Raw genomic sequence first — 25841 nt, forward strand, 5'->3', positions numbered from 1 at the left:
TTTAAGATTAAATATTGCCAAAGAAAGGCTTTTTTTTTTTTTTTTTTCTTGATATTGTGCATTAGTGCCCTGGATTTCCAAGTTTAGTTTCAGTCAACACTATCAGCTGCACTTATAGGGAACTCTGCATGTTTGGTGTCTTAGTAACCCCTTGGGCACATATGTGTTTGGTTTGGGAGAACATTTAAATTAAATCAGTGAGATAGCGATGCAAATCACTAATCTCTTTTCCAAAGTCTAAATGTTCCTTTGCAGAGTTCTTCAGAGAAATGATCATTATAAATATTTCGCTATTGCTATTGTTTGATTAGAAATCTGCTGATTTAAAAGTGGGCAGCTCTCTTGTTCCCACTCTCATTAAATGTAGTTGCTGAGATACGACCAAGACGAATTTGAGGTTGACATCCCTCTGTCTACTCAGCTAGAAAGCTAAAAAGAGGCGCCCTGAATGTGTTAGGGCAGATAGGTTTACATTTCTTTCCATGAAGCCAGAAATTCTTGATTCACTTAATAAAAAACAGATTTAGCATTTATCTCTGACATTTGGTGTCTTTTTTCCAGCAGGCTGTGGTTAAGATCAGTATTGAAGTTTATTTCCTATAACAGGCCGGGACCTATGTCGGTCTGTGGATGAAAAGACTGAGAGGCTCAGCCCTGGCCCTTGAAAGACTTTGTCTAGAGGGGTAACTTGTAAACAATTACAATACTAGAGGGGAGAAGTAGGAGCCATCCAGAAAAGGAAGCTCTTAACTATGACTGAGGGAATTAAGGGGATTCATAGACACATTTGCCTTGAGCCTTGAAGATTGAGTAGAATTTGCCAGATAAGCATCTCTCCAAAAATGTGTCTGATTACAAACTTCCTTGAAGCTCAGTTACTGTTATCTGTAGTCCTCAACAAAGGTGAAGAATCCCTCCGTCTTTTGTGTTCATCATTTTATTGCCCATGTTTCCTGCTGGGTCTGACACAATGGGAATTTCAACAAATGCTTATTGAATGAAAGAATAAACGAATTAACACCTAGAATCCTGGTGGGATCAGCAGAGCTATTTATAGCCAGGCATGCTGTCACTGGCGCTCTGCTCACTTGCGTCCTGTAAGGTCACCATCTCTGTATCAGACAAGTACTCTCACAAACCTCTTCATTCTAGAGTGTGTCCAGTTGCCCTGCGGCTTCTCTAGTAGCAGAAAGAACATTACACTTGGATTCAGACAGCTGGGCTCCAATTGTAGCTGAAGTTTTTACTGACTAGGTGGAAGTTGGGGATAAGTCATTTCTAAACTTGAATTTGCTCATATGCTAATGAAGTGAGTACTTGTTCTACAGATACAGTCTGGAGATTTGTGTAAATAATAATTGCAAAATAAGAATGTATCCTCTTATAATAGATGATTTTGGGACTAATGTAAAATTGTGCTTTGAAGAAAGCATTTTTATGAATTTTACTTGTCTATTATTTTTATAATCTAGGTTCTTATTCAGCATTGTTCCAAGCATCAGACTTCGTTAGCCTTTCATCAGCCTGACCCTTTTTTTAGACACTTGCTTTTGTTGAGAATCCCACACAGCACGTTTTCATTTACTATCATTACATCCTTATTTAATATGAAAAGAAAGATGAGCTAGTTTCTTTGCCATCTTTCTTTGGCAGAAAGAAACAAAGAAGTTTGTATCCTTATGAATGTCTTCCTTATCATACGTATTCCCTGCCATAAAATTTTACCTTTCTTTTTCCTGATAATTGTAGCTGTTCTTACAACTCAGCACTAAGAAGTTAGAGAACAAATATTTAGGTCCTTTCATTGCTGCCATTGTAATGTTAACATACTACAAATTATCTTGTTGAAATTTACTTTTTAGATTCAATTATTTTATTGACTGTCCAATTATGACAGAAACATTTAAGAGAGCAGGTGTCATTTCTTATGGACTAAATGTTTTTCTGTCTTTTTTTTTATGGCAATAAAACAGTACATGCTCTTAAATAAGGATTTTAATAGAGGCACATGTTAAGTTTCAAATTATCAGTTGAATTAAAATTAAAGTTCATTTTAGACTTTTTCAAGTAGAACAGACTTTTTAGGGATTTTTCTGTCCTAGTAAATAGTTTAGAGTTAATACAGTGTACATTAAATATGAAGAGTGTAAAATCTATTTTATTTAAAGAAAGTTCTGTGGCAGTTCTGCTGAAATTTGCCTTGCACATGTTAATAGAAACCCAAGACTGTGTTCTCTAAAACCACACACAAGCATCGTAACCTCATTAGAGTATAAGGACATAAAATGCATTAATGCTAGTAGATGTGCTGGCAGTGCTGAAGAACGCTGTTCTTTTAGGGGAGTAACGTTAGATTGTCTTCGCTGTTCAGATACACTGATTGCGCCTCTCTTGAGTTCAAGAAGTCTCATTTTAGTGGATATTTTAATTGATTGGTCTTTTCTCTTTTCAGAGAAAGCTTCTTGCTATCTACCTCCACCATGATGAAAGTGTACTAACCAACGTGTTCTGCTCACAAATGCTTTGTGCTGAATCCATTGTTTCTTATCTGAGTCAAAATTTTATAACCTGGGCTTGGGATCTGACAAAGGACGCCAACAGAGCAAGGTAATACTGTTGTTCACAAGTTATGAGTTGGGTTTCTGTTATAAAAAAAATGAAGTCCTCAGTGCATTTGACTTCTTATCATCATTGTGGGTATTTTCCAGCCCTCAGCTTAAATTCTCTTCCCTTGTACTTCATTAGATAAAATCTGTTATAGCTAACAATGCAGGTATTACCATATGAAAGTATACTTTAACTTATAAAACTCTTCGTAATTAAAACATATGAAAATGAAACAAGATTTTGTCTTTAAATCTGCAAGGAGGGAGAATACATTTCTAGGAAGTTATTGATTATTTAAATAAAATCTGCTTTTACTATGTTCATAAATAGCAAAGCAAATCTAATAGTAATTCTAATAATAAGTTTGTTTTCTTTTTAAATAACATCAGTGAAGAAGGCAGAACATTCTGGACTACTCCAGCGGAGTTGGTAATAGCTTTACTCTAGCATATGCTAATTGATCTGATCGCTTTATTGCACACATTCTTTTGCACACAGCCAGCAGGGCATCCATATTCTTCTTAGGAAGAAAAAGCCTGTTTTAGTTGTCAGCAGAAACTTAGTTTGCTGATCATACTGTCCATAGTCTGCCTCTTGCAGTCCTTTCTGAGATTTTGATCATGTCTACTTAACTCTCTGCCACACATCTCATGATGCTACTTTGGGTGTGTTGACACAGTCATAATCACACACTTATAAACAGGGAGGAAGGTTAAATTAATTCACTTCAAAGCAAGCCTAGCATACTTACTTAACAAGCAACTATGGAACAATTAGAAATCATTGGATTTGTCTTTTTAATTTATGGCTGGCTGGAGTTTCAGTCATTATTCAGACTTAATTTTATGTAATCTGAATCTGAAAAGAAAGGTGGTTCTCCTCTTAACCATGAGGCAAAAAGAATGGTAGAGCAATTTCTTCATCTAATACTTCATTTCTTTAAGCAAATGGTTAGGAAATTTCCGAGGATGACTCGGTTGTGCCTTGGAAATGTTCCCTGTTATACATAAATAAAGAACCTTTAGCACCTTGTATTTGTTTAAATTAAATCAGGTTATTATTCACACTCAGTTAAAGGTGATGAAAAGCAGTGCCAAAAACAGATAAAAATGCAGCATCGAAGGTCTTTCATGAGGCAAAATACATAGACTGAAGACTTGGCTAAATCTTTTGCCATTCACTGGCAGTCAGGACTCTCCTGCTTTTCTTTTATCCTCAGCTCGCTGGGGAAGGAAACACTATTTCTGAACCATCTGTAGTGGCTAAGTTCAGCTGGCTACCTGCTGTCATTTTGTTCTATCCTCCATTTAATTCCTTAGTTCCTTTTATTTTACAATGACAAAAAATTGCAGTGTAGTTTCTTTTGAAAAACAGTGTTTGAGGGTTTTTTTTATGACTAGCAATCAACAGCCATGTAATTGCTTTGTTATGTTTTACTAAAGAAGTCTGTTAAGTAGCACAACTTTGATACACTAGTAATAAGAGTTTGCAGGTCACAGAGACACCTGTGGTGACCAAAGCGACAGAAGCTGCTTATTAGAAAGAGCCAGTACAGCTGTGTCCTGTTAACTCCTTATGACACTTAAAAAATACATAAATAAATAAAGGCTCAGTTCAGCTATTGCACAATGAAGTATGACAGGCAGTTTCAATCCACATTTTTAAAAATGTGTCAATTATTGTCATGAAAGTAAGAAATGATACTAAAGACTGAAAATAGAAACATCTGGAAATTCAGTTTAATAAACATTGATAGAAACTACAAATGGGGCATTGCAGGAAAGAGAATGGAACGATTTGTGGAATTTAAGAAAATTATTGTGCCTACTCCAAAGCTATTTTTGTTCATATTACGTATTAAAAATGAATTTAAAATTTAGGTGTTCCATTTCTCTATATGAAGGTAGCAAATAAAATTCTGTAACTACTTTTGAATAACAGGCCCATTGTTATTATTAAGGCAAATTGGAAAATGTGTATTTTATAAATACAAGATAAAAGTTCATTAAAATAACATATCTACCAAACAGCAAGAGTGGATTTCTTTTGATCTATAAAACTGTGAGATAATTAGGTTGATTTATTTCCCCAGATTCCTTATTACCTGTCATAGATTCACTTAAAGAAAATTATTTGGATTTCCTGATGCATAATACTTTTCGGATATTTTATATCATATTTATCCGAAGATGTTTATCAGGAAAAATGATTGCATCATTCATTTGATTCTTTTAGCTTTGACTGGCAAATGTCTAGCTTGCATTCTCAATTCAGTAAAGTACTTCTCTACTAACATTTCCTGACCAGTGGGGTTAGGGCATCAGCTGTATTACTAGAGAAGTGACTTGGAAATTTACAAATGCAAAGACAAAGAGGTTTCCCCTTATATCAAGATTGGTACTGTGTTTCCTCTAAGACTCATGTCTGCCTACCTACCTGTCCGTCTTCCTTCCTGCTGTCTTATCTTCCTGCTTTTCTGCCTCCTACCTCAGGTAGCCCAAACTGACCTCAAGCTCAGTTGTGTGACACACTTGGACAGCATGCTGCCGTAAGGCCAGCCCTAAATTTGATTTCTTTACAATAGATGTAAAATATTTGGAAATGAATTCTTGATGGTTTTTCTGGTCTTGACGCTGTCTGTCCCAGTTAGACAAATCCTATAAATGTGGAGAATCTGTGCCTGTGAACTGGTTAGACTAGATGCTTCCTGAATAGCTCTCTAGGATTACAACTAATGTTACGCCTCTGGATGTTGATGTCTGAGATGAGAATGACCTTGCTGGTCAGACGCTGTCTTTCTTAAGAAGTATAGTTAAGCCCATAGAAATGCCAATCCTCTAGTCACAATTTGCTATGAACATTAGATGTATATAAAAGATAAGTCAAAGATATTAAGATAAATGAATGCTTTGGTTTTTTTACAGATATGAGTGAGGGTGACACTTACTAATATAAAATATTTCCTGATTGCCTAATAAAATTTTTTCTTTTTCTTTCTTTCTTTCTTTTTTTTTTTTTTTTTTTTTGTCTTTAAACAGAAACTCATTATATAGCTAAGACTGGCTGCCAACTCTATTCTCTGCCTTTGTGTGCAGCATTTGCCTAGCTGAAAAATGGATTGTTAAACTTTTTTATAAGATGTTTTTTATTAATTTGGATTTCTCACATCTAAAATGATACAGATAACTGCCTAAGTTGAATACCTAGGTAGAACATTCTATGTCAATATAAAATGAATTATAATAACTTCTATTTTGAAAATGAAACATCCCAAATCTAAACAGAGACACCAAACTTTAGTACTATTGAGTATTGTCTGCCTTCTCCCTTACTAAATATCCTAGAAAAACTTACTTTATTATGCATAGTGCTTTTTAAATTTCTGAGAGGAAGTAAATAAATACAAGTATCTAATTCCATCTATCAATGTTGTTTATAATTTTATATTTAAAAGTGTTTTCATAGTTGAAAAATTCTATAGTCTTATTGGCTGTAGTCTATTTGGGTTTTTAGAGCCATTCTTTTTACAGAAATAAACAGAGAGCCCTTAGTAGTCTTCAGAGGTGTTAGAAGGTATAATTTCTTAACTGTTGGTTTGGCCAGAAATCCTCATAGAAATATAAGATACACCTATAAATGGATGAATTCAAAAGGATCAGAAGATACTAAACAAGGAAATGCTATAAATCAGTTTTAGACAAATAGAAAAATTATTTTCATTAACTTTATTTTATGTGCTTGAAAGTTTTGCCTACATAGTCTGCACCAGCGGTTGGCCTTGTGGCCGTTGAAGTCAGAAGAGAGTGTTGGCGTATTGGATACCCTGCAAGTGGAGTTAGGGATGGCTGTGAGCCACTATTTGGGTACTGGGAATCATCTTGGGTCCTCTGTAAGAACAACACTTCATTTCAACCAGTTAGCCATTGCCTCATTTCTTAAAAAATATCTTAAGAGAAAAACAAGAAATATATATTTGTTTATTCACTGAGTAAATATTTACTGAGTTTAATATATATAAGAATTGATGCTGAGAAGCTGAGGATGAACTGTTAAACAATATATAATACTAGGTGTTAAATATAGTCAATAAGCAAGATAGTAACTAATTTGTACTGTAAAATGTGTCCAAAGTGCTTAGAAGTACATTTCATTGGGAGTTGCTATACTTCAGGAGGTCTCAGAAGGACTTGAAAGAGATGATACATAGAAAGATAAAATCAAATTTCAAATTGTACTCATTCTATTCAAAGATGTATGTATTAGTAGCATTCCTCATTTATTGAGTTGCACATTTAGAAAAGTGTACTGCTATTTAAAGCAACATAACCAAGTGTTTTTAGTGGAGTCAGTGGCTAAGATGATTGTAGATACAGAGACGGAGCTACCAGTTGAGTGTAAATGTATATGGTCTGAACCAGGCTGAGAATCAACTTCACCCATCTGGGATAGACATATCCAAAGTTTTATTAGTGATTTGATCCAGTCTTGGCTTATTGCAGAGATCAGTTGTCTCTTTGGAAGTGTAACAACAGAAAAATATGAGGTCAGCTAAAACAATTAAAAGAATTGTTATTACTGTGTATTCTTAGTGAGCTAATGCTTATCTTTGGAAGAATGATTACTTCATTTAAAACATATGTCGGCATCAAGAAGTCTTACATACCCCATTCCATTCCTGTTGCCTTAGTCTGCATTAATGCGCTTTCTCTACGTTCCTGCAATATTTCTAGGCTAGCTCACATTAAGATTATTTATTCTGTTTTGTGGTGTTTCCCTGCTAGGTTGTCATTCCCCTGGAGTTCTGTGTCTGTAATCTCAGTGCTTGTACAGTGCCTTCTTAAAAAGTACTATATTGATAATAAGTAAATAACCTCTCACGGTCTCTTTAAAAAATAATGTAAAGAGTGTACCACCGTGAGTAATGGCAAGAAAATTAGAAGTGCTACTGTGTCTCTAATTGTGTCATCGCCCCTGAAGCAACTGATAGGAAGAATGAAACTAAAGCCTTCCTTTTCCTTACAAAATGAACAATAACAACAACAGCAATGTCCCAACTTTCCTGCTGGTCCCAGAAGACCTTACCTTGTGCTCATATATATGCCCCATGTGCTCTTGGGCCATCTGGCAAAGGGCGTGACTCCCGGCCAAGAAGTAGCCATCTAGTGGGTCTAAGATTTATTTCCTCAGCTTTAACCAATTCTCCGATATCCCAGAACAGTTCAAACTGGGCCATTCGGAGACTGCACTGAACTTCCTGTAGTCTGTTGGCATTAATGAAAGTAAACATCTGTGGGACAAGAGCATTGGACTGGCCATATGTTGAGTTATATACTGGGCCAAGCATATTTCATTTAAGCACCGAATTACCGTAAATAATACTATATAAAACACCAGTACAATAAATATTAGGTTTTTTTTCCTTCTGTTAAATCTATTTGGATGCCTGTTTGAGACATGAGAAAAGTGCCATGAAGGACCTCCACTTTGAGTGGGTTCTAGACTGAAGTTGCTTCATAAGGAAGACCACATAGAAATTGATATAGATGAATGGATATCTCTTACTCTCATCAAAAGTAAACGAAAGGCGTTGCTGGTATATGGTAACTAATTCTAGCAAACTAATTCTAGCAAACCGATAGTCAAACACTGGGTTGGACTAGGATAGTGCCAGCTAAATAGTCTGAGAATTATAATTTTAAAAAATTAATTTCTTTTTTCAGTTCTTGTTAAAAAATGTCTTGTACAAAAGGATAAATCAGGCATTGTACACCCTTTCTAAAGAGTTTTGACAGTAACTATAGTAGTTTTCTAGGAATTTCTGATAGTGCACAGGTTAAACAGATTGCATGTAACACATAAAACATTATGCTAATTTTTGCGTGCATAGTTAATACAAGTGTTCCCAGACATAATCTACTGCCCATGGATATCAGCTTTTCAACTTCTGCCCTTGGGTTTGTTATTTCAAGTTTCTGCAAACTTTTGCTGTTGGGATGACAGGTACTTGTTTGCCATAATACTCCAGTGATGGTTTTCCACTTTACTTAATCTTTGGTGAGAGTTAATTGACTTAAAGCACTTCTCCTCAGTAGGCTGTCTTCATCTGTATTTTCCATCTCGGTAATTAGTCATATTGGCCATGGCTTACCCTTCATTCCGGACTGCTTGGTGGTTCATGCCTGGCTGAAGCCTAGCTGACGATGTTCCTCTAACTCTGTACTTCCATTTCATCCAGCAGATATGGCCCAGGTGCAGGGACTGTGTGAAAGACATGAGGAGTGTTAATTTCCAGCTGGTAACCTAGGAGCAAATAAGGATTCTGCAGAGTTATCTGATAAAACACATGAATGTGTTGTGGTCTGAGGACTAAGACTTCCAGAGACATCATGCCGGACTTCCATATAATTTTCCCTAAACAGCGTTATTCCTTTTGTGCAACATTTTCCTTCCAGTACTTTTAAAGGAAATGTATTGCCATCCTAAACATCCCAGGTCAAGGGCTTAATTAATGCTTTAAAATAAAGGTTCCAAAACACCAGGAGAGTTTGTCATTTTCTCCCTGGTTTGTTTTGTGAAGAGGGAGGAGAGAAGGTGAGGAGGAACCCCTCCTGTTCCATGATTACATCCTGCCCACTCATTTTCTCCTTTTCTCCTCTGCTTTTGATTTTTAGTGGCGGTCTTAACAGAATGTCAAGATCAATTTGCAGCATGGTTTAACTCAAGGTTTGCGTTCTGCCAGCAGCAATTGTCCCTGCAAACAATGCCGTGTGTTCTTGTAACTTCAGAAGCTTTTAGAAGGATCATGGCAAGGGCAGCATCTAATGACTTTATTAGTGTAGGGTTTCAAAATGGGCTCCGTAATTGTTCATATCTCTTTGTCAGCAAGTCATAATTACTGCTCAGCATTGTCCAGGAGTGCACTTGTGAGTAGTTTCCTAATAGTGCTGGGAGGAAGGGGAAGGGGCAATGGGTGAAAGGTGGTGGCCTCTTACTCTTCAGAGTAAGCCCATCTGTATGCAGATGCTGGTTAAACCATCTGTAATACAGTTTTACTCTTTAAAAATGTATTATCTTTTAAAACACCCTTTGAAGTAATTTAAAATTACCAGTTTACAAGCTATTCTTAATTCCAGTTTCCACACTTCCCGAACCGCTTCCTGGTCCTGCAATTAGAACCGCCTATGGGACATGAGTGTATTGGACTAAACACATTTATGGTAGGATAGCACAGGGTTCTCAACATTAATCTAATTAATAAAATTATTCAGGGAGTATGCATTTAACCCGTGTAGTTGTCAGGAGGCAGTCTCTGATGATTTTTGTTAGAAAAGAACAGTACAAATGCAATGCTATTGAAATTCTAGTACAAGAGCATATCACTGTAAATTTGTATTTGCATCGAATCCTTTTGTCATACAACTTATCACTGAGTTGTTCTGTGTGCTGTGGAATGGTTTAGATGTACTGAATTGAGAGCCTCTTCACCTTTTCAGTATACATGCAGTCTGAGTATAAAACCAAGCCTTGGCACCTGTGTGATCTTTGGCTAAATCTTTCCTGATTCTCTGACCTCTTCTGTGTGCTCAAGTATAGCATATTCACAGACTCACCTTCAGTGGTTCCTGTCTTATATTTTAGAATATAGAGCCAAAAGATATGACCGTCAGTTGTTTGCCCATTGTTTGTGTAGATTTCAAAACTTGAGTCACCAATGGAAACAAATTCTGAAAGACATTTATGAAATATTTCAAGATACATATATCCCATCATGTTCTTTGTTTTTCTTCTTGCTAGAAGTTGAAAAGGTATGAGATTTCTTTTACTAACTTGTCGTTATTCACCTCTTTTGTTGTTAAATTTTTTATTTTCAATAAATTTTTACTTTTTGAAATTACATATACATGAATTTCCCCTTCCATTTTCTTCTTCCAACTCCTCCCGTGCACACCTTCCTTTGTTCCTTTCATTCATGACCTCTTTTTTTAAATGATTGTTACACAAACACACACACATTCTTCATTCCTAAGTATGTAAGTATAACGTGCTCGGTCTGTATAATGTTACCTATGTGAATATGATCTCGGGACTGACCCCTGATATTAGTAACCAGTTTTTTTCGGGAGGGGGTATTCTCTTTTCCCTTGTGAAGACCATTTCTCTCAGGTCAGCATTCCCCGTTGCATATAGTTCTTTGCCTGTGATTGGGGCCCCACAAGCTTTCCCCTTGCATGTTGGTGTGCACGTTGTTGCCATCATAGCTCCTGAAAATGCAGAGAACAAGGAATTGTATGGTCTCCGTGTACAAGCCAGAGTAACAGGAAGTTCGCATCTCTTAGAAAGGCCAGAGAGGCTACATTCATGAAGCTTCTTGTTTGTTTGTTTATTGAAGATAGGGTCTTACTAAAAGCCCTTGTAGCCCTTATGGGACAGGAAATTGCTATAAAGATTACAAGGGTGGTCTAAAACTCACAGAGATCTGCCTGCCTCTGCCTCCTGAATGCTGAGATTAAATACATTATCACACCTGTTTCACAATTATTCAGTTTTTATTTATACTTGTTTCTGAAGGAGTTTTACCAATCATAGGTCTGTATAATTAAAAATCAGTAGTACATGGCTCCTCTTCCATGATTGTTGGTATTAAGTCAGCCAGAGGAGTTATAAAAGAAACTTGTTAATTCAACCAATAAAATTAATGACTAATTAATGACTAACAATTTCAATGATCTAATTTACCAAACAGTATCTTTACCCATGGAAAAATTCTGATGCTCTGGATTGTGTTTCAGTAACTCATTTATAGAAAAATTGTATTGTTTACTCTTTTTAAAGCTGCCTACCACTTTTATCTGCTGTTGGCTCAGTCTGTGTCACAACTCGGAGAATCCTGAATAGATTATTCTCTTTTCCTTGGCACATTCTCAGCACTAAACCAGTTTTTTGGGTTTTGTTTTTAAGAGTGGGTTTTCACTCTGTAGTCCTAGCTGTCCTGGAGCTCACTATGCTGGCTGGTGATGATTTGAACTCACAGGAGTCCACCTACTTCTGCCTCATGAGTGCCGAGATCTAAGGCAGGCACTACCGTGTCTGACCTAAAGTAATCTTCTCTGTACTCTCCCTTCACTCACTAAACACACTGCACTGCTCTCTACTCTGCTCCCACTTACTAACAAATCAGAAGCCACTGAAAAGACAAAGGGTCCTTTTTTCAAATGTTCCCTGTTCAGAAAGGTTTCATAAACTTATTTAGAAAAGACCTTCCTGCCCAGCATTCTCTTTCACACACCTTCAGGTCATATTAGGCCATTACTCGTGGAAGTGTTAACATTTACTCTCTGGCTCTTCCACTGCAGTGTAAGCATAATAAGGGCCAGGGGCCTATCAACTTTTTTCACATTTTTATCTTGTTGTGAAGCCCAGTATTAGTTGTCGGATGTTCTAAGTACTGAATGATTGAGAATATGGATGAATTTTGAATTTCATCAAACCAAAATTTAAATTCTAACTGTGCCACATGGTAATATAAAGACCTTAAGCAACTTGTGTAAACCTTTGTTATGATGCAATTTCCATATTGTAAAATGAAGATTAAACCACAAACCTCAGAGTTGTTCTTAGAATTAAATGAAATGATAGATTTATAATAACAAAAGTTGCATGGTACTGGTATAGAAACAGACATACAAATTATTTGAATACATAGAAGACTGAGGTACAAACCCATACAGTGGATAAAGGCCCTCGGTATGCAGGCCTGAGGTCCTGAATTCAAGTCTCAGAAGCTACATAAATGGAGAGGAGAAGCAACCCTACACAATTCTCCTCTGGCTTCCACACATGTGCATAGCATCCATACCTATCACTAAACTGGAAACACACACAAATAAAATAAGAATTTTGGTTAATCTAAATAGTCAGAGCCACTTGATTTTCAATACAGTTGCCAAAATTACTAGAGAAAAGATTGCCTCTTCAATAAATAAAAAACTGGATATGTAAAAGAATGAAACTGCACAAAAATGCACTCTTAAAGGATCCAATACCTTAATAATATAAGACAGGAAACTTAGAGCTAGTGACACTTTAGAATACAGACTTGGACAGAGACTATCAGTGAGGGGTTGGGTAGTCCAGGAAGTAAGGCCGGCAGTCAGCACACTCACAGAACCTCATGAAACGTAAACACATGCATAGAAAAGGAAACATCAGTCCAGCGGAGGACAGCAGATAGGAAAACTTTGTCACCTTCACACCTGAAAGAGGATTGATATCTAGACTGTACAAAGAACACAGGACACTAAAGAATAAACACACAATAAAATAACCCAATCAGTAAGTGGAAAAATGAAGTTATCAAAAGATAACATAGAAATGGTCAGTAAACATATGAGGGGCAGTAAGACGGCTCGGAAGGTAAGGGTACTTGCAGGACAAGTCAAGTCACCTAAGTTTGGTCTCAGAACCCATGTAAAGGTGGAAGGAAAGAGCTCGTTCCACGATGTGACCTCTGACCTCTACAAATTATCATACTCTGAGCACCTTAAAATAGTTTATTATCTCATACATTGAGCACCTAAGAACTCTGGTATGTCATCAGTTTGGAGAAAAGACTGCAGAAAGACTACAACAAATGCTAGGCACCATGATCATCAATCAGTGTGGAGGATACTCAGAAATCTGAATTGATCACCATGTGACTCATCTCTTACCACACTTGGCTTTTTGTCAAACGCCCATTGGGCTCATCACATGAGTGTCTGTGGCGCACTTTTCACCCGTTATGTAACCTGCCTAGGTGTGCAACAGCAAGGGAATGGATAAGGAAAATGCAGCATTGTATATACAGCGTAAGTGTTTTCAGGCTTAGAAAGAATGGTTATGTTGCATGTAGAAAATTGGATACAGGTAGACATAATCACATTAAGTGAGGTAAAGCCAGCCTCAGAAAGACAAGTATCAGGGTTTTTCCCATTTGTGATCCCCAGGTGTATGTGTGTGTGTGTACACATCTATATGGCATATCAGACGATGAGGAAGTAGAGGTGAAACTGTGAAACAAAAAGGGTTGACAGGAATTGCTGCAAGAAGAGGAGGAGGAGGGTGTGAGGACCATGTGTTCAACACGGAGCTTTTTAAAATCAAAGTGAATTTTAAGTCGTTTTTAAATGCCCTGGGCCAGTGGGATGGCTCTGTGGGCGGCACGCCTGTTGTGACTCCGTGGCTGACGCCACACCACGTGTGCCTCAGAACAAATTTAAATGCCTGGCCTACGGTGCTTAGTGCACTTAACTACCGGTATGTATTTGGGCTTTGTCTTAATGCATAAAAATGTCTGCAGGGCAGAAGTCCGTAACTGAGACCACCTTCTCCTGGGACAGATGACTAGCCTAGGTTTCTAAATCTTATCCCAAACGATTTCTCAAAGCATCTCCTGTTTTTGCCTTTCTGGAATTCAGATTGTCCAAGCTTACAGTGTTCATCATCTTGGCAGTCTACCAGAACTCATAAACCGTTTCTATAAGCTACTCTTCTAAATTTTACAGGATGTTGAGTGAGTTTGCTGGTGTGTATTTTTTTAAATTGAGCTATTTACATTCTCATCTTCAAATTATAGACATTTCTTTGTCATTCCTTTTTTTATTATCCTAGTTTCCCAATCCATTTGTTCATTCTCTCCCCAAAAAATTATTAATAAGCATTCACTATATGCCAAGTTGTTAAGTTTAAGTTGGGAAGATACTTTTGCTCCCTTATCTTCTCTCATGTATGTATATATGTATGTATCTTTTTTATTTAGCATTTACAGTTTGCTACTTAAAAAAATGAATGTAACTATTACCTTAAATACAGTGTAAAACAAATCAAATTAATTGAAAACCAGTTAATAATGGCAAATAGATGAGTCTGTATAATCTCTTAGGTTCACTTACTTTTTCTGCTAGAATATCAGATTCTGCCTTTTTACCAGCAGACTGGGAAAACCGAGAGATCTTAGGCATATGTTCCTCTTCATCACACGTTTTATCATCATGGTCACTCTCTTCTATGTGGGATTCTAACAGTGCCTCTCCACATTTCCTGACATTAAATGCAAGGGTGAATTTTATTGTAAGACTTCTATTTGAGAATTATTAAGAATTATTAACAGACAGTTCTTGTCTACTGTTATGTAAAAGACAGATTATTTAAAATGAAGTTTAAAAATCTAATCCCTTGTAGAATATAGAGGGCATTAAAATCTTTTTTTTTTTTTTTTTTTTTTTTTTGTAACAGTAATTCTTCAGGGCACTTAGGTGGTATGCTGCATACCTCTTACTTGTTGATGGTGTAACACATGTCAGGTGGACTGTAGAGAAAACCCTGCACTGTGACACACCTGTTCTCCCTTGCCAAGCATCAGCTGTCTCAACTGTAAACCCTTACAAATTGCTGCATGTCACATGGATTATTGATTGAAAGCTTAATGAGTGACAGAAGTGCTTCTGCTTTGCATTGTTGATATTTTATATCATAAAGACTTTCTGTGTGTGGCATCTTAGCATTCTGATACTTCTTATCTATTCAGGTGGTACTTGTTTTCGATATGAATAAATGTCAGGATCTAAGAGAAACTCGCCAGCCCTGGAAGAAAGAATGCTGAAGTGTTTTATATAACAAAATCATAACATCCCTGAATTTGGCAGTCGAGAAAAGTTAAGGAACATGTTAGCTGGGGAGACACAGATAGCCACTTCAGCTGTCTCCCTCACAGAAGAACGTTGTCTTACAGTGGTATAGCAGGAAGCTCAGTTTAGGATGCATATTTTTTTTTCTTGGTGAGGAAGGGAAGCTGTTTGACTCTTGAAGCACATAAAGGAAAGGGGAGGAAGTAGTATTGATAACCTGCAGACTAATTCTGAAATTAGGTGTAATTATCTTCATTAAGTAGATGAAAAGCAGAGGCTCAGATTAAGTTGACCAAAAAACAACTAATAAATGGCAGTCTCAGAGTTGTCTTCCTTCAGTGTCTCTATTCTTGCCACAAGACTCTGCTACATGCAATAAATAGATTATGTTAATGTTTGGATGATCTGAAGCTTTCCAAAGTCAATGGGTAGTTTTTTTTAAATGCAATTATACAAAAACTCTAGTTTGCATAAAAAAATCAGAAAGGTGTTTAGAATCACAAACTTGTTGATCAATGCCTACTTATTTTGACAGTCCAAATAAAGGTAAAAACTCATGGGAACCCTGAAGACCATCATAACTTATACTTTTTTAAAATTAAACCGATTTCAGAAGTAGTTTGAAGACCGAGAGAGAGAGAGAGAGAGAGAGAGAGAGAGAGAAAGAAGCCTGTATTTCAGGCAAAATCCATGTTAGGTGTTATGTACAGAAGTGGATACGAGTAGATTCGTTTCCTGGTAATGGTCCAGGGATATCACCTTGCACTGTAAATTTTAATCTCATTCTCTGTATTTTTCCCTGAAGTATAATTTGAACTATTAAATCTAAGCCTCGCCCATAGACCAGATTACTGTTTGGAGACAGTGTCCTTAGAACAAAAATCATTCTCTATATGTCCATCGCTCTCTTCTACAGTCCTTGGGAAAGAAGTCATCTCCACATTGCTAGAGACGGGATTGAATTAATTATTCTGTTACTCCTTCCAACTAAGAGTTTGTGGTCCACATTAAAGAAAAATTAAGCTTATCCTTTGATGAAGGATTTTCATGATTTAAAGTAATGTTTATGCTTTTACTACATATAATCAGCACTTTTCCCCACCCCTACTTCCACCCGACTCTTAGGACAGGTTTTCTGTTTAGCCTTGGCTGTCATGGACTCCCCTTGTAGATCAGGCTGGCCTCAAACTCTTAGAGTGCTGGGATTAAAGGTGTATGCTACCATGCTCAGCTTAGATAAAGCAGTATTTACTGCAAATGTCTGGAGAGTGGTGTTTGATTTCACAGTACTTTCATATTTGTGAATATTTGCGTAGACAACCAATTGAGTTGTCTTAAGAGTCCAAAATCGTTTTTTAAAAATCTGGAAATTTTGAATTGCCATCATGACAGGTTTTGGATTTTTAGATTAGGTATGTTGCAGCTAAATGGTAAGAAAAGGTGATTTAGGATTATTGGTCCCCCTCCAAGGTAATTATAAATTAGTCCACCATCTCTTAACTACTCCCCTGTTATTAAACTCTTAGGTCTCAAAACCTTTTTACCAAGAGTGATTTATAAATAACAAAAAACTAAGAAGTTACGTAGTTTGATTTCCCAACATATGTGAGGTCTGTATTTGTTCCTCATCACCACAAAACAACAACCAAAAGTTTTGCATGTGTGCTTGTGTGTATTTAAATTTTTAAATTCTGAATTTTTAAATTTTTATATTCTGGCTAGCAATTTATTGACATAACAGAAAGTTTAAGATTTAAACAAATAAATGCTTTTTCCAAGTCACTCCTCAAATCTCATCCTGTTTTGTTTTTTGTCTTTTTAATTGCCTATATGTCAAAATGTCTACAATATAGTTGAAAGGGCATTATACCCAAGTGTTTTTAGAAAAAACACTTCATAATATGCCTTCTTGCCCGGTAAGTCTGCTTTACAGACTTATTCTTCAGTAAATACTTGGGATATTTATTTTATCCTTTTGTAGTGATTAAAACTTAGAATACATACCTAGCTTGGAGTTGTTGGAAACAGAATAGGAAGTACATCTACTTAGTGGAATAATATTCAAGTGGAATATTATTATTACCATGATAAGGAAATTATCAGCGTGCAGTGTTTAATTGTGTACACTGATAATTTCTCATGCAAGCATATCTATTAGCGCCCAGGTATAAAAGTGATAATTTGAAGGGATATATGCCCGTGTAATTTTAATATATTCTGCCAAAGTGCCAGTGATAAAGTTGGTACCATTTTCACTCATATTACATTTGGGTAGAAGTGACTTTCCTTAATCTTTATTAATCTGACAGCTGAAAAAAAACGTGGTGTTTAGAATAGCTTTAAGTAAGATTTAGCTCATGGTTGGAGTGTTGGCTCAGTGGTGAGAGCGCTTGCTGCTCTTGTAGAAAGAAGTTCGATTCCAGCTATCCACATGGGGGCTCACCACTTTCTGTAACTCCAGTCGCAGGAGTTCTGACCTCCGTGGGCGCCAGGCACACGGCATGGTGCACAGATACACATGTAGACAAACAGTAGTATACGTAAAATAACTAAATAAAATTTTAAAATTAAGAATAAATAGGATTAGCTCATTATGAGTTATTTTGAGCACTTTCACGTATGTCTTAGCCTTAGCTGCTTCTCAGGCTACCCCATACATATTCTCTTCACTTTTACTTAATGGTTTGTAAAAGATTTTTGTATATTGAGCTTTGTAGTGTGGTTTGAAATTCAGAAGCCTTTTTCGTTTTTTTCTTGACTTGCGTTATACCATATCGTCACAGTCATATGCCTCGTCTTTATGTTTTGTTTTACTCTAGCCATACTCATCTTCTCATGAAGTTTTAAAATTAATTTTCTTTATAATTTCATGCATAAGTGCTATATTTATATCATTTTCATCCCTCTTTCCCTCCTCCATTCCTTCTCATATCCCCCTTTCTACTCTTTCTCAAGTTCATGAGCTCTGTTTCTACAGTTACTTTCCTTTTACTTACACACACACACACACACACACACACACAAATATTTTTAAAATCCCACCTACTTAGCCCATTAAGTGTCGCTTTTATTTTCTACATTTAACTGAGTACTTGGGAATGGATAGCCTCTCAGATGGCGTGTCTGTGGAGAAGGCTGTCTCTCCTTCTCTCTGCCTGTCAGGTGGAGTGTCTCTGGAGGAGAAGGCTGTCTCTCCTGTCTGCCTGTCAGGTGGCCTGTCTGTGGAGAAGGTGTCTCTCCTTCTCTCCACAGCCACTGAGTCCCTGTGGGTCTTCATCTGGGCAAAGGCTGTCGTCTCTTCCCGCCCACATAGCTGTATTAACTCGTGTTGCTATCATGCAGGTCTTGTGTCAGCAACCATGTTGTTGAGATTTCGTGAACACAGACCTGACATGTCTAGAACACACTAGCTAGTAACTAGTATCTGCTTTCCACCCTGTCTCCTATATGACCCCTGGCCTTTAGATGTGGGGGTTGCATTATAGATGTGCCAGTTGCAGCTAGGTCCCCAGTTCTCTGCATTTTAACCGGGTGTGAATTTCTGTAATAGTCTCTGTCTTTTTCAAAAATGATGACAGGTCAGATCTATCGTTATCTATGTATAAGGATAAGTATTTAGAATACAATTAAAAATTACATTCATTTAAGAAAATGGCAGTAGCGGATTCTCCTCAAAGGTAGCTAACCACAGGTTGTTGTCTAGGATTATAGCACTAGGCATGAAATTCCTTCCTGTGGGTGGATTTAGATCTGATTAGACAATTGTTGCCTCAGAGGTGGTAGTGTGATGTTATTGCAACTCTGGGGAGTGTCTTGCCAGACCTGTCGTTGTTCTTAGGTTTATAGCTATGGGCTATTTTAGGACTATTAATTGCTTTTCCACATTGGCAGCTTCATAGCACCTTTAGGTACTATGAGAGCTGATCCTCAAGGAGGAGGCTTCCAGCTTTATTAGTCCATATCCAGTGCCTGAAGTGTGTGGTGTCTTCCGAGCAGGGTCTTACCTTCAGGCTCTTGGAGGCAGCCAGAGGGAGAGGCAGTAGACTCTATTGCCTTAAGTCTGTTGGAATCTCCCGACTGACACCTCAAAGGGAGGTTTCCTACACCTGGCACTAGGGTTTTTCTGTGGCATAACCCCATGTTTTCTATTTGTGTGTGTGTTTTTTAATAAGTTTATAAAATAATATTCCCCTGTGGCTTTTCCTAACGTCCTTAGTGTTACTTCAGATTCAGAGCTAGGATCAACATTCTTAGCAATCAGAAAATACAAATTGAAACTATTTTGAGATTTTTATTTTGCCTAGTCAGAATGGCTAAAATCAAGAAAAGAACTGACAACAAATGCTGGTGAAGGTTCCAGGAAATAGGACTCCTGATTCATTATTGATGGCTTTGCAAAGCGGTGTGGCCACTATGGAAATCAGTGTGGAGAATCTCAAAAAGCTAACAATAGATCTGCTGTAAGACCTAGTTTTACCATTCTTTGGCCTATGCCCAGAGGACTCAGTGTCCTACTATTTGATCAGTCGCCTTCATTGATGTCTGTTCGTAATAGCTAGGAAACGGAAACAACTGAGATGTCCTTCAGCTGATGAGTAGTTAATGGAAATATCATGCATATGCACAGTGGAATTTTACTTAGCTGTAAAGAAAAATGAATGGAGAGATTTTCAGGTAACTAAATGGAACTGGAAGCTATACTGAATGAGATGGGATAACCTTGTTCTTGTGACCTTTGGTATATGACCTTCAGTATTTGTTGTTCTCTTTGCCTGCTATTGACTTCACTTTCACCTCTTTTGAGCTTTTGATCAAATGTCACCTTTGCAGGGAGGTCTTCCCAAAACATTTCATTTGTCTCATAAGCTCCCACGCCCTGTTTGGTTTTCTCTGCTCACTGGGCTCCTAAACTTGTGAGATACACCAGACCTGAGCTCACCAATATCAAGGAAGCTAATAGGAATTAACATTTTCAGAGGTTACCTAAGGAAACAAGGTAGAATTCAGTGAAGCTGCATTACCCAAAACATTCGGGGATGATTCCTTCCGACTTTTTCAGAGACAACCAAAACCTCAAAAGGAATCTTAAGGGGTTTCTTGAATTGAAACATATGCTGAGATTCATAGCCAAACTTTTTGCAGAGTGCAGAGAATCTTATGAAAGAAGGGGGAGAGAGAAAGACCTTGAGGGAACTGGAGTTCCACAAGGAGAGCAACAGAACCAAAAAATCTGGGCACAGGGGTCTTTTCTGAGACTGATACTCCAACCAACGAGATAACTTAGAACCCCTGCACGGAAGTAGCCCATGGAAGCTCAATGTCCAAGAGGATTCCCCAATAATAGGAACAGGGATTGTCTCTGACATGAACTCAGTGGCTGGCTCTTTGATTACCTCCCCCTGAGGGGGGAGCAGGCTTACCAGTCCACAGAGGAAGACAAAGAAGCCAGTCCTGATGAGACCTGATAGACTAGGGTCAGATGGAAAGAGAGAAGGACCTCCCCTATCATTGGACTTGGGGAGGGGCATAGGAGAAGAAGAGGGAGGGAAGGTGGGATTGGGAAGGGGTGAGGGATGGGGCTACAGCTGGGATACAAAGTGAATAAACTGTAATTAATTAAAAAAAAAAAAAAAGAAAAGAAAAATGTTCAAAAAGCAAACATCACCTGGGGGAAGACATCTGTTAGAGAGCAAGCGTACTGTGTCTCACCCAGTCAAAATCTCTAGGGAAAACTCCCTGGGTGATTCCTGGGACACTGGAAGTTGAGGATCACATAGTCTGCAGCTTTGCTGTGTACGTGTTTACTTAACTCAGTGTGGACCAGAGACTTTTAAGACTACAAAACTCAAAGCTTCCTCCAAGGGCAGAGGTGTTAGCCCAGCAGTGCTGAAGAACATTTCCAACAGGAGCTCCAGAAAAGAACTGAGCTGGGATGGGAGGATTTATAGGAATGGTTTTTGTATGTTGTTACTCTTAAATGCTTAATGATATTTAACATTGAAAAGCAACTCTTTGTGTCTGTCTGTCTGTCTGTCTGTGTAAGCATGTGGGAGAGTGTGGCAGGGCATGTGTGTGGAGGTAAGAGGAAAGCTTGCTGGAGTCAGTTCTCTTCTACTTCATGGGTGCTGGGGATGGAATTCAAGTTGTTGAGTTTGGTAGCAACTGCCTTTACCAACAGACCTATCTGCTACTTAACATTTTCATCATTAATGTTATTATTAAAATGGTATGTTCAAACCAACACTAATTTCTTTTTGGACAATGAACTACAGTAAGATACACGGATAAATTATTAACCAAATGAAAACATTAACGGTTTTACTGTCATTCAGAAAATGAAGGAGCAGAGCTGGGCAGATAGTGCAGTCAGTTGAGTGCTTGCCATAAAGTCTGAGGATCTGAGTTGGGTCACTAACACTCATGTAAAAATCCAGGCAGAGGTGTGGTTGTAACCCATGTTCAAGGTGGTGCAGACAGGCGTGCTCTCAGCCAGCCTAGCCTAAATAGCAAGCCCACTTTCTTTTGGAGGTATGTATGCACATTTGTGTGTGGGTGTGAGCCCATGTGAGCATGAAGACTAGAAAAAGGATTGTTGGCATCCTGCTCTGTCAGTCTTTGCCTTATTCCACTGTGACAGGGTTTCTTAATGAGCCTGGATCTAGGCTGGAGGCCAATAAGCCCTAGCAAGCCTCTAGTCTTCACCTGCTTAGTGCTGAGGCTCCTAGTAAGGGTCCGGCATTTCATCATAGATACTAGGATCAGGCCTCATGCTTCCACGGCACGTGCCATGCCCTCCTGTCCCACGGAGCCACCTCTCCCTAATCACTTTTTATTTCCTTCTTCAAATAAGTCAGTGCTTAATAGGTCGCTGCTTTATGTAAGTCCTCTACTGTTTAAAAAAAATAAAAAATAAAAAGAGTGAGAAAGAGATTTCTCAGCATTGCAAAATGGTAATTGTTTTTCACTTTGGGATGGAAATTTCTGGAATCCAATGATTATAGCAACCATTTATTTCTATCTGACTGAAAAATATAGAATGAGTTGCAGTTGGGTTGACAGTTTTAGTCTTCCCTTCTAGGTGTTCTGGAATACTTGTAACTGTTCAAAAAGAACAAAATTCTGCAAATATATGAAATGTACTTTTTTTCTTAAAAAAAACTTGTTTTACCATGTCTGTTCTTTTGGTTTTGGACCAATAAGATCTTCTCTTCCAACCTTTTGCTTTTCTTTCTTTCCTCCTCCCAACCCCTTTCTCTCATGTCTTCTCTCTCTCTGGATCGGCTTCCTACCCTCTCAATTGTGTACTATTTTTCTTTCTTTCCCTTTTTTCCTTAGCAGCCAGGGCCATCCTGTTTAGGTAGTGGTGCCAGTGTTGTGATGGGCATCTACTATGTGATACCCGTTCAATCCGTTGGTGTGAAAGCAACAAGGACTTGTTTTTCTCCCTTTTGTAGGAAATAGCATTTCAACTGTTTTTTGACATCTTTAATTTTAGTGGTTGCCAATGATCTGCTCAGGGTCAAGACTGACTTCAAATATTTTAGTAAGACACATAAAGAAAAATGAGACCCTCACTTGCTAGTCTCCTGATCTACACATCTCTGTTGATGAATTAAAGCTATATGAGTGTGAAATTTGGTATTGAAGCTCAGTCTGCTTGAGAACCGTTTATCCCATAATAGTTGTGGAATGTGAAGATTTGAATTTTCATGGGGGCACTGATATTTCATGGCCGACAATGGATTTCTTAAGGCCTTGTCATTTCAAATTGCCATGAGGTCTGGTTATTGCCGCACTAAACGTGGATATGAACCTCCCTCCCAGTGAACTTACTGCAGTGGTGCTAACTTGTCTTGACACCAGCCGGCAGTTCTCTCTGCCCTTAACAAGATCCACCTTCTGGAGTCACAGCACGGGTTTTACAAAAGATTCAGCCTAAATTTTTGAAATGACTTTCTATTGACAGAAAATGTATTGGCTTTAAAAATTAAGAGGTTTGATTCTGTTTTGAATTGGTTATCAAATGAATCTGAGCACATGACATTTTAATACCATTTGTCTTTTCAAATAGATTTACCTTCTAATGCATGTGACGACAGGACTTTGCTCATCAGCTAGAACATACATTTCAGAGGAGTTGTTACCTAAAATATTATCATAAGGCATAAGAAAACACACGACTTAAGTTGCCTTTCATGAACATAATTAAGAATTAATAAGCTAGTACCAGTGGCTAGTCTCCAGAATTTCCACTGTTTTGCCTTTTGTGACCTGTGTTATTAAAAGTCCATTATTTTTACAGACTTTATTAAATTGGATCTTATTAAAGCATTCTATATTTGCATTTGGTCTTTCATAATTCATTATTATTATGACATTTACTTTTTACCATCAGATCTGAAAACATATCATAAGCTACCCTTTTCTCTTGAAAGAAATGCTAATTTCAAACAGTCCTCTAATAGAAGAGAAAAGCTTTATCAGTTTTTTCATTTATTCCAGATCGTGTTAAGAATACTAATGCTAGACTTCAGTATGCTAATATCTGTGAGCTTTTTTGGCCAAAAGCTTAGAATTGTTGTTTTTATTCCATACTAAGTACAAACCTAGAAGACCTACTACTTCTAGAGAAAACACAGTGCCCAGTGTAGTTCTTGATTCTGAGGAGTTAGGAAAATGTTGCCGATTCTATTTTCAGAATGACGCTCTGCTATGCTATATTATTTATCCTTGTTAAGAAATTCTCTCTTGGAAATGTCTTTGTTTTCTCCTAGTTTAGGTAGTGCATTTTGAAATATTTGAGACTTAAGAAGAATCCTGTGTTGTCAGCCCTTGACAGCATTTAGGATATACTTCTTTCTTTTCCATATGATAACCATTAAAGATTTCATAGTAAAATTTCCCATACTGATCTAAATCAGGCTATCTAATCTTTACATAATAATGGTATCTCAGTTCTAGTAATAAATTTGTTTGAAACTGACTTTGGATTTTGTTCTATTTTAGATTTCTGACAATGTGCAATAGACATTTTGGCAGTGTTATTGCACAAACCATTCGGACTCAAAAGACAGATCAGTTTCCACTTTTCCTGATTATCATGGGGAAGCGATCATCTAATGAAGTGTTAAACGTGATACAAGGTAAAGCACATGTCACTGCAGGATAAAGGCTGTGGTAACCTCATCACTTTTCCTGTCATAGCTGGCCCTATGTCTTGCTACTCTTGCTGCTGGTAAATGTCTTTGCATTTTAAAGTATGAACTATCCTGAAGAGCGGCTTCTGAAGCATAGGCACTATGAAAATGAATATGCTGTGTTAAAAGTCTAGCAGGATGCCCCAAAAAGAATCTCATAGTCCCTCGACATAAGCTAGTCAAGTTATGTTCCCAAATGCTTAAGTCCTTAAAACCAGCAATTAGATTATAATAATTTGACAATTGTGACATTAATTTTTGTCGATTTTAGCTGTAATATTGATTAGTTGAAAGAATTGTTTATTGTTAATTATCTAGAAAATGCAGTGACTATACATTGTAAATTGAATTTTTCACATGTCAATTGTTCCTCCTTATTTGTGTGACTTCTGCCTGAGATGCAACCCTGAGGCAAAAGCTGTGTAATCCCTATAAATTTAACCAGTTTACATTTTTCTAGAAATTTAACCATGTTTTAATTTTTCTTAAAAGAAAATGAATGAATGGTTATTTGTCATTGTTACTAACGCTTCTAAAAGCTGGAGTAAAACATTGCTGTGTTCATGGGAAAGCTTAAGTAGAAACAGTTCACTCTGCTCAGTTCAGCTAGGGAAGAGTTTGCAAGTGCTCTGATCTAAATCTTGGTCTGGGGTACTTGATTTCTGCCCCATTGAAGTCTGATGGGGGAAGGAATTTTTGCATTCCAGTGCCTTTAAAGCCTAAACAAAACAAAAACTCAGGTATTTTTTTTTTTTTTTAACTTTTCAGACCATAGTTTCCTAGGCAGCCTTTTAAAAGACTGAGGGAGCTGATTCCCATGGGGTGAAGAGAAAGTGAAGACGCTTCTTTCTTGTTTTCCTCATCAGAGCCAATACTGTGATAGTTTGTGTCTTGCAACTATGGGCCAAAGACTCCAGAAGCCTGGCTTGAGGAAATCTGCAAGTTCACAATTGTTTCCATTAGTATAGATACATAGGAGGTTTGTTTTGCTCTGCGTTGTTTTGTAGTTTAATTGTGTTTTGCCCTTTTTACTGTGTTAATATTTAGACGAGGGACTCAAAAGCAATGATTTCTAAAACAGTTGTCATCTTACCAGGAGTCAAGCCTCTGGCACAGATCCTACCCTGCCACGTACTTACTGTAGAAAAGGAAAAGGCCGTTCAAGAAGCAAACCTTTAAGAAGCAAACATTTCTTTTTGTTTGTTTGTTTGTTTGTTTTTTGTTTTTTAAACCTTCACCCCTTTGTTAGGTGATGTGAACCAATCTGTTCTAGTTGCTCCAGAGAAAAGCACTTTCGTGGATTTGTGAGCTTAACTAGTTTCTGCTCCCTGCCTTTCTGAAATCATTTTTACTACCTAACAGACAAAATTTG

The 25841-nt window shown here is 37.4% G+C and overlaps 1 protein-coding gene across 1 annotated transcript in view; it reads left to right on the forward strand.

The window, feature by feature from the left end:
- Faf1 (Fas associated factor 1) overlaps positions 1-25841 on the forward strand; it is a 284522-nt gene that overhangs the window by 191263 nt on the left and 67418 nt on the right. Inside the window, exons 13-14 of the mRNA XM_055629006.1 lie at positions 2453-2607; positions 24279-24415. Coding sequence (XP_055484981.1) covers positions 2453-2607; positions 24279-24415 — 292 coding nt within the window. The remainder of the gene's footprint in view (positions 1-2452; positions 2608-24278; positions 24416-25841) is intronic.

Source organism: Psammomys obesus, unplaced genomic scaffold, assembly GCF_907164565.1.
Source record: "Psammomys obesus unplaced genomic scaffold, mPsaObe1.curated_primary_1811, whole genome shotgun sequence".
In the NCBI taxonomy this organism is placed as follows: Eukaryota; Metazoa; Chordata; class Mammalia; order Rodentia; family Muridae; genus Psammomys; species Psammomys obesus.